Here is a 14,818-nt window from a genome sequence, read left to right as displayed (position 1 = left end):
GAGGCGGGGGATGCACAGGTACAAAGGACAGTTTTAGCGGGCACACGCACACGGCAGGCAGGATCAGTGGGTTATCCTGAATGCTCATTCCCACCCCTCACACACCTCCACAATCTGTGGAATCGGGCTCTTCCCAGTAATTAACAGAGGTGAGACCATCAGCAAAAGGCAGTGTGAGGAGCGGGCTGATGTGCTGCTACAAACTGCCACTACCTGAAGGGAACCTGTGAGAAAGATGGGGAGAGACTGTTTACAAAAGCAGGTAGTGACAGGGCAAAGGGGAACGGCTTCAAACTTAAGAGTACGTTTAGATTAAATACTARGAAGAAAGTTTTGGCTGTGAGGGTGGTAAGGCCCTGGCACGGGCTGCCCAGAGCTGTGGCTGCCCCATCCCTGGACGGGTTCAAGGCCAAGGTGGATGGGGCTTGGAGCAACCTGCGACAGTGAAAGGTGCTCCTGCCCAGGGCAAGGGGTTGGAATGAGATGATCTTTCAATCCTTCCACCCTAAACCATTTTGATTCATTAAACGGAGAGGCACGGGTATAACTGGCACTTGAGAAAGATGAATCATTTTACAGGGTTTTTTTATATTTATAAGGTAGAGTTCATGGTGATGGCAGGAGGCAGCAGCTCCACCAAAGCACACAGCATTCTTTGTGAGAGTGCTCCAACTGTGCCTTGTGCACTAGGAAAGGTCCGGAGCCCGGCTTGGGCAGAAGCTGTAGCACCAGTCTCTCTCCAGGGTGAGACTACTCCAGAACAACAGTCCCTCCTGCCGCCTCCAGCGCTGCTTTGATCTTCTCTGCTTCCTCCTTGGAGGCATTCGCCTTGATCTCCTGCGGAAGGGACTCCACCAGCTTCTTTGCCTGGGACAGGGACAAAGTACAAGGCTTGTAAACTGGCTTTCACTAACTGGATTATTGGATTTAGAGCCATGATCCTGACCTCTGCTAAAGCCAACCGTGGTAACTCATCACCGACCGGTACAAACCMCAAGACTTTCACTTGAACTACAGCACATCTCACCAGAAGGCAGCTAAATCTGACTGCAAGCGATGGCACATGCACTGGAAAACCTTCCAGCACGTSCCTGGTAGTCCCAGCTGTGCACCCTGGCACAGTGTAGGGTGAGGCACAGCCCCATGCACTCTCCTGCCCCGTCAGTGCCCACCCGGCCCGGGCTGTGCAGTGCCCGTGTTTTGGTGCACATACCTGTGCCAGCAGGAGGGGAGGCACAGCAGAGTCTGGACACAGCTGCACTGGGTAAAACACAGCTTCAGCACAGACAACTGGACGACACAGCATACTGACATTTTAGGGGTTTTATAAGCAAAACTACTGGCACTAACTAAGCAGCATTGCAATACTTGAGGCATGCTGAAAAACCGTYGAGCTAACTAAAGTAATTTAATGCAGTGCTGTTATGGAGAAGGCAGCCCAGGGGGACAAGCCTCTGGTGTGGTCAGACCCTCCTGCTCTTACACCCAGCAGCTCTCTGCACAGCACTGCAGGGGTTTAGCACTCACCAGACCAGCCACTGTGCTGGCAGAAAGGTTTTRTCCTTTTGATTTCTGCTGGGCTCAATGGCAATGTATCTGTGGTGGCAGAAAAACACTTTTTTTTTTTTTTTTCTGGTGTTAGAAGGCACAGACGTGCCGGCAGTGCTTGGCGGGGAAGGAATGCCTTTGCTCACCAGGACAGGATCTGCACAGGAGCCTGTTCAGGCTCACTGTGATGAGGACAGGCAGCATAACACAGGTTATTAATTTCTGAACGCTGCTCACCAGGTGCCAATCCATTCTAAAGCAGCCCTGGTCAAGAGAGGCAGCTATTCCTGGTGCTCAGCAKGAAGAAGAGCAGAGCCCAAACCAAGTGGGACCCACACAGCAGCAGAAATGGGGCAGACAGCACGTTCCAAACCCAGCTAGAGCCCAGGGCTGGTGGTAACACAGGGTCAGCATCTGCTGGGGGGCTCCCAACAAACCTCCTGAGGTGCAGCCAGCCTTGCTCTGCCATGTGCTGATCACACAGCTGTCTCACCACGCAGTTCTTGTCACAGGACTGATGCTTGGGTCCCAACAGTGCTCAAAGTCATCACTTGGAAGCTGTGCTTCCCTCCATACCATCAGCAGCTCTACAGACTGATCCCCCAGACACCTCGACTCAAAGGCAGTAAAATTTGCAGTAGAAGTGCTTCAGYTCCACTTTGAACCTCTGCAGGCAGAACCTCTGCAACCATTTGTGTTGTGTTTCACCCAAAGTGCCAGGCTTGGACACTTCACACTTGAGTTTGCCTGCAGTAACTGGCACYGAAGAACAGCTCATCCAACAGGGGCCACATGCTAAGCCAAGCTCATTTAGCATCAGCAGTTAACTATCTGCTGATCATGTCCATTATAGGGTTTGGTATTTCCATATTTGTTTGGGACTGATAATAGATTTACAGCTTTCAGAAGAACCACATTGTCAGTCAGGTAATTATCGCCATGGCACAGCCAAACTTGTACCTGTGCCACTGATTCTCTCTGCTGGCTTTGCAATGCAGCAATAAGAACAGGTCAGAATATCAGAATATCATCAGCAAACCCTTCTGCTCTCCTGGGCTACAACAGGAGCAGATACTGCCAGGGCTGAGAGGTCCATCTTCTCCCAGGAAAGAGGTGGAAACACCACCTATAAAATGAAGGGCTCTGAAAAGAYTGGGAATACTGGACTGCAAGCGTGAATTAGAGAAGCTCATTTAAATTCAGAAATACATTGGCCTTGGGAAAGGCAAGTAGCAAGGGATCCTGGCTACTCCTGAACTGCAAGAAAGCTCACAGCAGCTCTCAGGTTTGGAGAAACTGAGGCTGGCATGGATGTCTGAGTCCTTTGCTCCTCTTTCATTCCCCTGCCTCTGATAAGGGAAAATACCAGACAAAGGTATAACCAAATCCTGCTCCCCATGTCTGCGCTGCGATGCACACAGGCAGACTGGGCTTCTGAACACACAAATGCTGGCCCCCTTTAGACAGAGAGCTGAGGCTGCCGGACCCGTCCAGCCCCGGCTCAGCACCTCCTCACCTGCACGAGGTTCACTCCTGGCACGAAGTTCTTCACCTCCTTGATCAGCTTCACCTTGTCAGTGGCCTTCAGCTCCGTCAGCCGGACGGTGAAATGCGTTTTCTCTTTCTTGAGCGGGACCTGCTCCTCCTCCTGGAAGCAGCCGGAGCGCGGTGAAGCCCCGGGGCCGATCCCACCGCCCCCGCCCGCGGCAGCCCCGGGRCCCCGCTCCCGCCCCTCCCGGAGCCCCCGGTACCTGCGGAGCCGCCTGCGCGGGCAGGAGGGAGGCGGCGGCGGCCGCGGGCATCACCCCCACGTCCGGGATCTTGAGCGTCTCCTGCGGGCAGAGCAGCGGCACCCGCGGCCGGTCAGGCGAGGCACGGGGCCGGGCCGGGACGAGCCGGGATAGGCCGGGAACAACCGGGCCAGGCCGAGTCGGGAAAAGCCGGGAACAGCCGCGTTAGGCCGGGAACAACCGGGAACAGCCGCGTTAGGCCGGGCCGGCCCCGCACCCACCTTGAGCAGCGCGTTGAGATCGGCCACCTCCAGCAGCGTCAGCCCCGCGATGTCCCGCACCAGCTGCCGCACCTTGGGCGAGTACTCCTTGGCCGCCGTGTCCAGCGGTGCCCCGGCCAGCGCCTCCGAGCGCCGCGCGGGGCCGGTGCCGAGCGCCCGGAGCCCGGCGGGGGGGACGCGGAGCGGGGACAGAGGGGACAGCGAGCGGGGGGACAGCGGGGCCAGCAGCGCCCGGCGGGCGGCGGGCAGAGCCGCGGGCACGGCCGCGGGCACAGCGGGCAGCATGGCGGCCCCGAGCACACCGAGCTCCCCCGCTCCCGGCTCGCCCCGCGCTGCCGCTCCCGCTGCCCTGGGCGGCGCTCGGTACCGACACAGCCAATGCTGACACAGGCACAGCGAACCGATGGGCCATGGGAGATGTAGGCAAAATCGGGCAGAATGGAAAAGCAGAATCGACCGCRATAAATCCTTTACTATTTATAACGATCAGTTCTAAAGAAGAGTCGAAAAAATGTCACTTCTGATCGAACAGAAATTAGTTTCTCTACAGAATGTTTGGAAGAATTTGGAAGAATCACTGTACACCACGGTTAATAGTAAAATTGAAGCTTAATGAATGCAAACTAAAACAAAGATAAAGTCGGAAAGCGTTGTCATTTTACCTTTTTGACTTTCACTAATTGCAGTAACTCATCCTAAGGCTCCATAAATCTTAATAATTTAGGACTATCCATCTACAGCATAGAAACATTCCAGACACTGTAGGAAGGAAATTCACGTGGCCGTATTTGAGCAGAAGCTGGCCAGCGCTGCGGGGGAAAGCACAAAGGGATSTGCACACGAGCCCGCTGTTCGTTCCAATACTTTATTGTCACCGTTAGCGCTCGGTGTCCCCTGCCAGGGGTGGGGACGGGGACAGACCCGGCCCAGCAAAGGGTCCCGGGCCCGCGAGGGCGCTGCAGGGAGCGGGGATGGGGCGAAGCTGGTGCCGGGGGCCGGGCAGGGCTGAAGCCTCGGGGGCTGTGGCCACAAGCCCCGGGGCAACGACAGGGACGGGCTGAGCCCCCGCCCGRCCCCAGGGACCACCAGCTGCCGGGGATGGGTGGGTGGGTGAGCCAGGGGGCTGCTGTGCCCCTGCCCCTTGGTCCCAGAGCCGGCAGCAGTAGCCTGTGGCCCCACAGCCCCGGGACATGGGCCAGAGGGCAGGATGAGTAGTCGAAGTACAGAGTGATTTCAGATGAAGAGTAGTGTTACACAGGACCCACAGGAACCCCGGGATCCCTGTGCCCTGTAGCTGCATCAGTCAAACGAGATGAGCTGGGCCTCTCCGCTGCCRGGGGGCTGCTGCCCAGGGGCAGGCGCTGGTGGGGGCTGCTGCTGGGGGGGACCCCCGGCTGGGGCCACCTGCAAGAGAGGAGGCAGTTTGGTTAGCATGTGGCTTCCTCAGAACATGTGCACCACTGGATGCCGAGCCCTTGGCCAGGGGCACGCACCTGCTGGTAGAGAGGCTGCTGCCCGGGCAAGTAGGACTGCTGGGCTGGCAGGCTGCTCAGAGCTGTGTCCTGGCTTGGCATGGCAGACATGAGACCCTGTGTAAACGAGGGAGTGGCTCTCAGAGGGAGCACCCACACACAGGGCAGTGGTGACAGCCCCCACCCTCCAGCAGAGCTCTCCCAGGATGGCTCCATGGCCTGGAGCTCACCCACACCTCGTCCCCCATGCCCAGGCAGGGAGTGCTCACCTGCATGTTGTAGGGCTGGTAGCCCATGGAGACAGACTGGCTGCCCATGTAAGCCATGGTGCCTGACTGGGGTGCCTGCGAGATGGCTGGGATGCTCTGTGACTGTGAGGCTGCAGTCTGTGGGGAGAGGCTGGTGAGAGCTGGAATGGGCAGCACATCTCCAGACAAGGCCCTTGAGCCCAGGACTAGCTGTGACTCCAGCCCACTCCCACCGCAAGAGCAGCAGATCTGGAGATCTGGGACCAACAAGCCCATCCTCCCTTCTGCTCAGAGATCCCATTGCCAAGTTTGGGKACATTGCCCAGCCTCACAGAATGCCCCAGCCCTTGCCCAGTTGCTGCAGGCTGTGCTGCCTCACTTGCCTGGTAGCCCTGTGTGGGTGTGGGCTGGTAGGACGAATATGCCGGGGTGGTGGTGGGCACCGCCGGCCCCTGCTGAGGCCCCTGCCCAGCACTGGTGCCTGGCTGGTACATGTAGGCATTCACCATGCTGGGATCTGGGTGGAGAGAGCAGAGTTTAGAGCGACCACGTGGGGCTCACCCCCATGTCCTTGGCTGAAGTGCCCCACGTACCCGTCCCGGTGACAGGCATGGCAGCGTACGGCCCCGTTCCCCCTTGTGCAGCCTGGTTCATGTACACGCTGTGCATGGGAGAGCCCTCCACAGAGCCGGCGGGGCTGAAGGTGCCAGGGAAGCTGGTGGGCCCAGAGGGCTGGTAGATCACCCCGCTGGCTGCGGGCATGGCCTGGAGCTGTGCGAGAAGGAAAGCCAGCTTTAGGCTGCAGTCCCTGGAACCTGGCAGGAGGGTGCCTGCCCCAGAGGCTGTACCTGGGCGTAAGGCAGTGAGAAAGCTGGCATCTGGGCTCTCATCTGGATGGTCTGCTTCTGCTGCTCCAGGCGCAGCTGCCTCTCCTTCTCCTGCTCCTGCAGTCGCTGGATGGCCAACTGACGCTGCATCTCCAGGTACTCCTGGGGAACATGGCACTGGTGGCTGGGAGCAGAGATACCACACACCTCTSCTAGCAGAGCAGCCATCCCTGCCAGCCCTGGCCCGGGCCTGCAATACCCTGGACACACTTCCCTGCCTCACCTGCTTCTTTTGCCTCATRATCTCCAGCTTCTGTGCCAGCTGGATCTGGCGCTGGCGCTCTGCCTCCTCYGCTGCACGGCGCAGCTTCTCCTGGTGCTCCTCCCGCAGCGCGTTCAGAGCCCCACGCGCATCCCGGATCTGCGCCAGTTTGTCCTGCAGGCCTTCATAGTACACTGGGGAGGGAAGGGACAGCTTCAGGAACAGGGGACACAGCACTGGGACTGCCCCTGCATCCACACTAGCTCCTCTCCAGTGAGACTGCAGCACGGCAATGCTGAACCCCAGCCCTGGGGAAGCCCTGGCTGCTCTCCACCCGCACGCAGGGCCAGCAGCTCCCCCAGCTCCCACGCACGCCTGCGCTCGTCCAGCTGGTTGAGCAGCTCCAGCAGCTGTGGGTGCATGTTGTTGATGGACTGGAAGAGGGACAGCACGGCAGAGTCGTTGGTGATGCTGCGGCCTCGCATGTGGTTGCTCTTCATGCGGTTGACGAAGGTGGTGACGGCGTTCTGCAGTGCCTTCAGGAACTGCTCGTGGTTCTCCTCAGACTCTCCATTCTGGTACTGCTGCTGGAAGGAAGGATGGGGTAGCCACTCAGCTGCCACCTCCCAGTGCCAAGAGCCAGCAGCCAGCCTGAAGAGCCAAAGTCGGGTGCTTCTTGCCCCTTGTAGGTGTCAGACCCAGGCCCAGGYCCCCTCTTACCTCAACCACCCCGAGAGGAGCAGGGTGGGCTTCCCCAGGCTGCACACCCGGCTCTGTCAGGGACAGGGGTGCTGACGGTGTGGGGCTCTTGCGAACCTCCTCCTGTTTCTTCTCCCAGTAGTTGCGGTTCAGGTACCGAGCCAGCTGCCAGAAGAGAAGGAAGATGAACATTGCTGCCTCACAGGAGCAAGTCTCTGCTGCAGACTAGCAGGGCCAGGATCCTCACCTCTGGGTCAATGTCCTCGGCCAAGGGAGCAGAGGAATTCTGGAAAGAAACAAATGGGGAAATGCAGTTCAGCAAAACCACAGATCCGCAGGTCCCACACAGATCCCCAGCTCGGACCTGGCCATGTGTGACCACCAGTGCTGAGCAGCAGTGACAGCCTCACAGGGGACACACACTGGTGCACTGGAGGCACCCCAGTGCCAGCTGAGAACACACCTTCTTGCTCAAAACACAGTGAAGGAGCAAGGGGTTGAACAGGGCAAGTATTTTCCCTCAGAATGGGTAAGAAATTGGACACAAGCAGGGTAGACTTGGGCTCAGGAAGTGGCCTGTCTTCAGCTATTTCACACAGAGGAGCTGCCACGGACWTACCACAGGCGGGGAGTAGAGTGTGCTGACCGGGGGAGCTGATGATGTGACAGGAGTGGGCTCAGCCTTAGGGTACATGGAGTAGGTTGTTTTCTGCCTCTGCAAAAGAGAAAATTGCCAACTCAGAGAGAGTTCTGACTTCTCCAAACCAACCACAACACAGTCTGTGCCTGGCTCTTTCACCCTGTCATCACAGAGGCCTTGAGCCTTGCTCACACTAGGACATGTCCAGTGATCTATTATGGCCCAGCACAGCTGGGCTGAAGAGCAATGACCCCCCCATATCCCAGGAGGGAACAAACCATTCTCTCTTTCTCCTCAGCCTCTGACTGAGACAAGGCAATGGCCAGCTGGAGCTCCTCCTCCTCYTGCAGAGCTGTCTCATCACGCTTTGGAGGCAGCTGGAAGTGAAAAGATGGAGCTGGTCAGTAATGGGATCAACAAACAGGCCAGGATCAGCAGATCCCCTACAGAACAGCCACTCACCTGGGACTGCTGAGAGAGGGGGCTGGTCAGGTACTCAGGGGGCAGYTCAGAGGTGGCAGCAGCTTTACCTTCAGTTTTCCTGTAGGGACAGGTGACAGTATGGACTGAATGCCCCAGCTCTGCATCCCAGCAGCAAACCCCACTCCCAGGAAGGAAAAGGGCCCAGCCCAGCCTGCAAAGCCCTCGCTGTGCTCTGCAGGGCTTCACACCATGCTTCCCCCTCACACTCCCAGCTGTGGCAGGAAAAGAAACCCACCACAAAGGGTACTGACTTGTTGAGGTGTTCGTAGCASGGCTCACAGACTCTCACTTCCTTCTCAATCCCAAACTTGGGGATGGTGGAGTACTTGGAGGAGCATTTCCCACAGAAGATCTGCCCACAGGCCCGGCAGTGATGCTGTGAAGGACAGGAGACGTGAGTGGGGTGGCAGGACATTCTTTCTCCTTTAGCCAACATCACTCAGACACTCCTAGCATTCCCTGCCAGCAGAAGGAAACATGGTCTGTCCCAGCACCTTCCACACAGCAATTCCTGCAGGGAGCTCTGCAAATCCCTGCACAGAGCAGGGAAGCAGAGGGGCAGGAGCAGCACCCACCTTCCGTGTCACAACACCAAACTGCACCCGGCACCGGTGACACTCCTCTGCATCCACCCAGTCTGGAGCCTGTCGGGGTAAGGAAATGTGTCAGAGAGAGGAGAGCACCTGCACTGGGCCTTTCAGGAGCTCTGAGGGCTAACAGGGCTCTCATGGGGGCTAACAGGGCTCTGAGGCTAACAGGGCTCTCATGCCTCAGGGGGAGACTGCAGGCACTTGCAGCTCAACAGAAAATACTAATCCCCCAAGTATCCCCTCTAGTGTTCCTTAGAGACAGTGATGCCTTCCCAGCCAGTACAAGACTCAACAGGAAAATGTTTGCCCAGCAATCACTTTAGCAGTGCCCTGCTGCCCACATCCAGCCTGCCAAGCTGCTGCCAGGCCAGCGAGCAGGAGGAATAACAGGATTGGCTCCGAATCCTGGTCAGTTCTCCCAGCAAGGTCTCCAATCTGCACAAAGTGTTGGAATGCAAGAGCAGGTTTGGCAGGAAGGGGATGGCAAAACAGATCTGTGCCCCAGTGGCAGCTGCTTTGCCCCAGCACAGAGCTCACCCTCTCGGCAGCGAACATGGCATCACTCTCCTTGAACTCGGGGAAGACGTGACCTGTGGGACAAGAAATGCACTGCTGTTGTTGTCAGAGGAATCCTCTGGCACGTGAAGGCCGTGGTGCTGCAAGCTCATGCTGTAGGTGCCAGCTCTGCACCAGCTGCTGTCCTGATCAGCACCTCTGACACACCACCACAGCCTCCCCTCAGTCATGGCCTCAGGACAATCCCCAACATTTCCCTGGCACACGCACAAGGGACACCACAGGCCCCCAGATAAGGCAGATTAGCTCTAGGGGACACTGCTGTCCTGGCACAGAAGGGAAAATGTCACACCAACACTGCCAGGAAGTGTAAGTGTGGACCCATCCTGGGAGCACGAACAGAAGATTGTGAGGAACTGCCCCACAGCAAATCCCTCCCAGATGACATGGTGACTTGCTGCCAGTCTCCCTATGCACAGCAGCAGCTCCTGCTTTTCAGGGCTCCCTGCCAGGCCTGAGGTGCTGGAGGCCCAGAGCAAGGCAGTCCCAGCTCTGGGACCACTGGGCAATCCCAGTTCTGGAACCACTGGGCAGTCCCAGTTCTGGGACCACTGGGCAGTCCCAGTTCTGGAACCACTGGGCAATGCCAGTTCTGGGGCTGTCCCATCTTTGCAGTGGGGTTTAGTCATCCTGAGGGGCTGTCGGGTATGGGAAACCAAGGAAGAGCTCAGTGTTTCAGGTCTGGATTTTGCTCACACCAGGAGTGTTCCCCCACCTGTGGCCCCAGTCCTCACCTTCCACYTTCATGATCTGATAGGTGTCCTGCACCACTTTGTACTTGGGCTCGTTGCGGAAGGCATGAGCCCAGGCCTGGATCAGGTACAGGATCTTACTGCGGACACTCGTTTCCACTTGCCTCTGCACAGGAAGGGAGGAGAAAAAACATCTGAGAAAATGCCCCTGAAACCCAAAGGATGGTGTGAACCCCCTGAAGGGCAGCCAGAGATACCACTCAGGAAACAGAGAGTTTAGAGTACTCAGGAGAGATAAGAGCTGTCAGAAACCTGCAGAAAGAACAGCACAGCACAGATGAGAGACCCCTTCAGCTCTTGCCAGCACGAACAACAAAACATCCCTTGGAGCAGCACAGACCAACTGAACTGAGAGCTGTGGCCTCCATGTTTAGAGCAAATGTCCAGTGGCTCTGTGKCCTGCCCAGCAGCTTTGTCCACCCCTGACAAGTGCCCATCACACACTCAGAACACAGTGGGACCCTCACTGCCCAGCACAGCACAGCCTGCCTTGCCTTCTCACTGGCACTGGTGGCAGGGGGTGCCTGGACAGTGCCAGCACCTCCAGCCCAGGAGAACTCAAATCCATCTCAGGATGTGACACAGTGAGGACAGCTGGGAYAGCTGCCCTTTGGAGGCAGGGACAACTGCATCACAGTTCAAGGAACTGGAGAAAAGTTGGCAAGCCTGTTGTGACCTCAGCCAGCTTCTGAGCTGCCGTGTCATCAGCTGCCTGAGTGATCACATCCACATGACTGTTCCAGAATCCACAGGAAGCACAGGAGCACTGTCAAGCTCTGATTTCAGCCAAGACCTTGGCCCACACAGCATCACTTACTGACAATTCCTGGAGCTCCAGCTTCTAGAACATTTGGCAAAATCCCGCATTCCATACATGTCCCAGCCCTGAACCTCATCAAAAGCTGGACTGTTTCAACCAGCATCATAAGCAGCAAAATTCCAAGTGTGGGAGGAGAATGGGGCAGTTGTGAAACTCCTGAGGCAAGCAAGGACTGCGAGAAGCACAAGTCCCTGGATGTGATGGATCTCCTGAGCCCCGGGAGCAGCTSTGCTACCACACCTGGCTGTGGCAGTGCTCCTCCTCAGGAGAGGATCTTGCAGGGACACTGAGTCAGGCCTGACAGGAAGGTGACAGGAGAGACACGCTGCTTGACGTGTGAGGTGATGGAACTCACACAGCTCATCCTCCAAGGATCTGGGTCACCTGTTTGGTTATTTCTGATGGAAGACTGAAGCTGTAAGGAAGGAATAGTACAATGCTAACAAGCTCTTGTCTGGGCACTGCTGTTCTGAGCTGGAAACTGGAGACAGGAGTTCTCATTTGCACTTCACTCATGGAATGCCCCAGTCCAAAGACACTCAAAGCACCAGCAGGCATCAGACTGGTGACAGTAAAAACAGCGTGTCAGCWSCAGCAGCCATGGTCACATCCTGCAGAGCTCCTGAACAACTCAACAGTGAAATGGCTGTGACACACAGGAAGCTCCAGTGGGTTTCTCCTTTGCTGCTTTACCCACCTGTGTGTGTCACMCTGTTCCATGGGAGGGAACTCCCCTGGCTGCTGCCTGGGTCCTGGTACAGGCACCAGACCATCACCAGGTTTCCTTTGCTGTCCCAAGCCAAGGGCTGCATCCAGGTGTGTTTACCATGGAAAGGCCCAGGGCTCTGCAGCACACTGCTCCCATTCACAGCACAGCCAAACCTCTGCTCCCAACACAGCTCCTCTTCCCACAAGCCTTCCTTCACCACCTACACTCACCCCTTCACGCCACATGATAGTTTGCTCTTTACTGAAGTGCTCAGTTCCCTACTGCTCCTTTCCCAAGAGGAAATCAAGAGAGGACACACACATTTCTTCCTGCTGCTGCTGCTTTGCCACAGGAAAAAAATGAGAGTAAAATAAATCTATTTACCTTGAGTATTTCCTTCAGCTCCTCCATGGTCTGTTTATTGGCCACCTCATCATGGACTGTTTGGCCACAGTTTTTAACCACKGACTCCATGACCTGCAATGGCCAAGGACAACATCAGCCTCTGGCTTCCTGCCTCYCCTGCAACCTGTGCAAGCCCCAGGACACATTACAGGCTAAACAYGGGGCACTRTTTYAGCAATGAGGTGTACTGGAACCACRTCAATCCACTCCCTGCACCAGGAACCAGCTGACCTTCCCCTATATGGAGGGTGGGGGCCTCTGCTGCCTGGACACCAACCCCAGGGACAGCGGCCCAAGTCTCAGCTTTGTCTGTTCCAAAACTGAGATGGAACTTAAGCCTGACCATCCCAAAACCTGTGAGACAGAGTCAGGAAGAGGAGGGCTCGGCACTGTGCTGCAGGGATCTGTGCAGTCTGAAGCCCCGCAGTGCTCCCAGCCAGGAGCTCCCAGTTACCTCCAGCGCGTACAGGGCCACGTGGGGATTCTTGTCGTTSACTTTTTTCTTGATGGCGTTGACGGCGTACTTGGCTCTGGTGGGGCAGAGGGGACACGTTCTCAGGGRACTGAGGATCCACAACTGCTGCTGACAACCCACCAACCCCCACCCTGASACGAGGGCACAGTTRGCTCASRAGTSCATGATTCACTGAGCTAAACTGGARAGGAATAAGCACTTTGAAGCTTGGATTTCCCTAAGGATTCCAGGCCAGGGGTAATCTGCAGCCCCCAAGGTCCAGAAGAATGCCAGCACATCAGGGAATGCTGTACAGTGTTTCTGATGCTCTTATGGAAGGATATAATGAGCTGTGTGCTACCACGGGCTGGCAGGGCCAAGACCCTCAGAGGGTGTCCCCTCTTGCACAGACAGAGTCCCACAGCGCGTCCAAAGCCCAGCGGCACTTACTGCGTGTCTCCCTGGCGGATCATGTCGCAGATCTGCAGGATGGATTCCCAGTCTGTCTCCAGCAGCAGCTGGCTCGTGGCCTTGTCTGCAATGACCAAAGGCAGGGTTCCGCCGTGAGCCGCGCTGCTCCCGGGCCCCGCTCCGCCACCGCCGCGTCCCCGCGACCGCTCCGGGCGTGGCGCTGCCCGAGCCTCGGGACAATCCCCGATTTCACCCGACAGCACCGACCCTCCGCTCCGGCACCGCGGGCCGCTCGCTATCCCGGTCCCGCCCCGAAACCGATGGGGCCCGGACAGTGCCGTGCTCCGGGCCCGCCCGCTGCCGGAGCCGAGCGCTGCGGACCCCGCGCCCCGTTCCCGTTCCCGTTCCCGTTCCCGTTCCCGTTCCCGTTCCCGTCCCGCGGCGGTACCGAGGAGCCGCTCGAAGGTGCCGCCGCCGCGCCCCATGGTGTCCGTGTCCGCCCGCCGCCGCCGCCGCTCCGGCCCCGTTCCGGTCCCGCTCCGGTCCCGCCCCGCCCCGGCCCTGCCGCTTCCGCTTCCGCTTCCGCCTCCGCCGCCGCCGCCGCCGGGCGGGGCCATGGCCGCGGGGCGCTCCCCGAGCACCTTCCTGCTGCTGGGGGCGGCGGGCGGCGGCAAGAGCCTGCTGGTGCGGCGGCTGCGCCATATCCCGGGGGCACCGGGGCACCGGGGGGCACCGGGAGGGCGGGAGGGACGCACCGGCGCGGGGTCCCGTTCCCGTTCCCGTTCCCGTTCCCGTCCCGTTCCCGGTCCTTAACGCGACACACAGCTGAGCGTGGAGGAGCCCGCGGAGCTGGGCGAGCCCCCGGCCACGCTGCCCACGGTAGGAGGGCCCGGCGGGGCCGAGCGGCACCGGGACGGGCGGGGGCTCGGGGCTCCAGGGCCCACCCAGCCCGGCTCCTGTCCCGCAGGTCGGCACCAACCTGACGGACCTGCGGCTGCCGCCCAGAGTGACCGTGCGGGAGCTGGGCGGCTGCATGGGACCCATCTGGCCCAGCTACTACAGCGAGTGCAGCGCTCTCCTGGTGAGCAGCACCGGGGGTCCCGAGGGACGCGGGGACAGGGGCTCCCGGGCCGGGCCGTCCCCTCGGTCTGGCCCCGTGCTGGGATTTCCCTGCTCCGTGCTCTGCTCTGGGCACACCCGCACCCGCTTTCCTCTCTCCCTGCAGTTCGTGGTGGACGCCTCCAATCCCACCCAGGTCTCCTCGTCCTGCATCCAGCTGCTCTCTGTCCTCTCCGCAAAGCCGCTCGCATCCGTACCTGTCCTGGTGCTCTTCAACAAGATGTGAGGAGGGTCATTCTAAGGGTGGGGGTACCTGGAGCAGCAGCTCTGCTTTGCTGCAATTGCAGCCTGGGCTGGGCTGGGCTGGGCCTGGCTGAGCTGGGCTGGGCTGGGCTGGGCTGGGCTGGGGGCCATCGTGCTGGACTGACCCAGGTCCCCTGTCCCCGCTGCAGTGACCTGCCCTGCTACATGTCGCTGGCAGAGATGAAGTCGCTGTTCCGCATGCAGGACATCGTGTCCTGTGCTACGCAGCCCATCACCATGCTGGAGATCAGTGCCCGCGATGGCACCGGCCTGGCCGATGTCCTGCAGTGGCTTCGGGCTGCCCTCAGAGAGCCCGGCTGAGTCCAGCCCTGCCGCGGGCCAGGACCATCCTGGCATGGAGGAACGTGGCAGAGGAGCAGCTGCCCTGCCTGAGGCTGGCAGCAGAGCCCGGGACAGTGTCTTGGGCTGTTGATGGACTGGATCCCTGTGGGACTTCACAGTAAAMCTCTCACCAAACTGTCCCGGCTGGTGGCTGCCCTGTGCTTGGGGAAAAACCCTGGGCTTTTGGGTAATGGACAAGTGGAGCTG

At 58.7% G+C, this 14,818-nt stretch overlaps 3 protein-coding genes across 4 annotated transcripts; 1 reads left to right on the top strand and 2 right to left on the bottom strand.

Annotated features, from left to right (window-relative positions):
- Positions 1-552: 552 nt before the first annotated feature.
- MRPL12 (mitochondrial ribosomal protein L12) lies at positions 553-3,884 on the bottom strand. Its single transcript, XM_057380467.1, has 4 exons — positions 3,560-3,884; positions 3,300-3,380; positions 3,065-3,196; positions 553-867 (listed from the first exon to the last, which is right to left on the bottom strand). The coding sequence occupies exons 1-4, from the start codon at positions 3,842-3,844 to the stop codon at positions 751-753; spliced, it is 615 nt and encodes a 204-aa protein (XP_057236450.1). The 5' UTR covers positions 3,845-3,884; the 3' UTR covers positions 553-750.
- A 526-nt stretch (positions 3,885-4,410) lies between these two features.
- HGS (hepatocyte growth factor-regulated tyrosine kinase substrate) lies at positions 4,411-13,441 on the bottom strand. Of its 2 annotated transcripts, XM_057380459.1 has the most exons (21): positions 13,356-13,441; positions 12,947-13,031; positions 12,497-12,572; positions 12,022-12,114; positions 10,091-10,214; positions 9,318-9,370; positions 8,766-8,834; positions 8,442-8,566; positions 8,170-8,248; positions 7,986-8,084; positions 7,687-7,782; positions 7,315-7,353; positions 7,089-7,232; positions 6,742-6,955; positions 6,390-6,562; positions 6,128-6,268; positions 5,873-6,050; positions 5,663-5,796; positions 5,301-5,417; positions 5,053-5,148; positions 4,411-4,963 (listed from the first exon to the last, which is right to left on the bottom strand). In XM_057380459.1, the coding sequence occupies exons 1-21, from the start codon at positions 13,390-13,392 to the stop codon at positions 4,859-4,861; spliced, it is 2,277 nt and encodes a 758-aa protein (XP_057236442.1). In that variant the 5' UTR covers positions 13,393-13,441; the 3' UTR covers positions 4,411-4,858. The 2 variants fall into 2 exon arrangements, with proteins under 2 accessions (XP_057236442.1, XP_057236441.1); XM_057380458.1 differs by lacking the exons at positions 4,411-4,963; positions 5,053-5,148; positions 5,301-5,417; positions 5,663-5,796 and having other exon boundaries at positions 5,802-6,050; positions 6,742-6,952.
- A 62-nt stretch (positions 13,442-13,503) lies between these two features.
- ARL16 (ADP ribosylation factor like GTPase 16) lies at positions 13,504-14,754 on the top strand. The gene is made up of 5 exons (XM_057380469.1): positions 13,504-13,608; positions 13,732-13,786; positions 13,875-13,988; positions 14,133-14,248; positions 14,419-14,754. Exons 1-5 carry the CDS (start codon positions 13,523-13,525, stop codon positions 14,588-14,590), a joined length of 543 nt encoding a protein of 180 aa, XP_057236452.1. The 5' UTR covers positions 13,504-13,522; the 3' UTR covers positions 14,591-14,754.
- The last annotated feature ends 64 nt before the right edge of the window (positions 14,755-14,818 follow it).

The sequence above is a fragment of the Malurus melanocephalus genome, unplaced genomic scaffold (assembly GCF_030028575.1).
Source record: "Malurus melanocephalus ecotype Western Australia unplaced genomic scaffold, MMel_1.1 scaffold_453, whole genome shotgun sequence".
Classification (NCBI taxonomy): Eukaryota; Metazoa; Chordata; class Aves; order Passeriformes; family Maluridae; genus Malurus; species Malurus melanocephalus.
Note: the sequence above shows the minus strand (reverse complement) of the source record. Positions and strands in the feature narration are given on the sequence as shown.

Coding starts and splice junctions, on each gene's coding strand:
- ARL16 (XM_057380469.1), top strand. CDS start 13,523: ATGGCCGCGGGGCGCTCCCCGAGCACCTTCCTGCTGCTGGGGGCGGCG. Junction 13,989..14,132: donor GCGAGTGCAGCGCTCTCCTG/GTGAGCAGCACC, acceptor CTCTCCCTGCAG/TTCGTGGTGGACGCCTCCAA. Junction 14,249..14,418: donor CTGGTGCTCTTCAACAAGAT/GTGAGGAGGGTC, acceptor TCCCCGCTGCAG/TGACCTGCCCTGCTACATGT.
- MRPL12 (XM_057380467.1), bottom strand. CDS start 3,844: ATGCTGCCCGCTGTGCCCGCGGCCGTGCCCGCGGCTCTGCCCGCCGCC. Junction 3,197..3,299: donor CCGCGCAGGCGGCTCCGCAG/GTACCGGGGGCT, acceptor GGCTGCTTCCAG/GAGGAGGAGCAGGTCCCGCT. Junction 868..3,064: donor CAGGAGTGAACCTCGTGCAG/GTGAGGAGGTGC, acceptor TCCCTGTCCCAG/GCAAAGAAGCTGGTGGAGTC.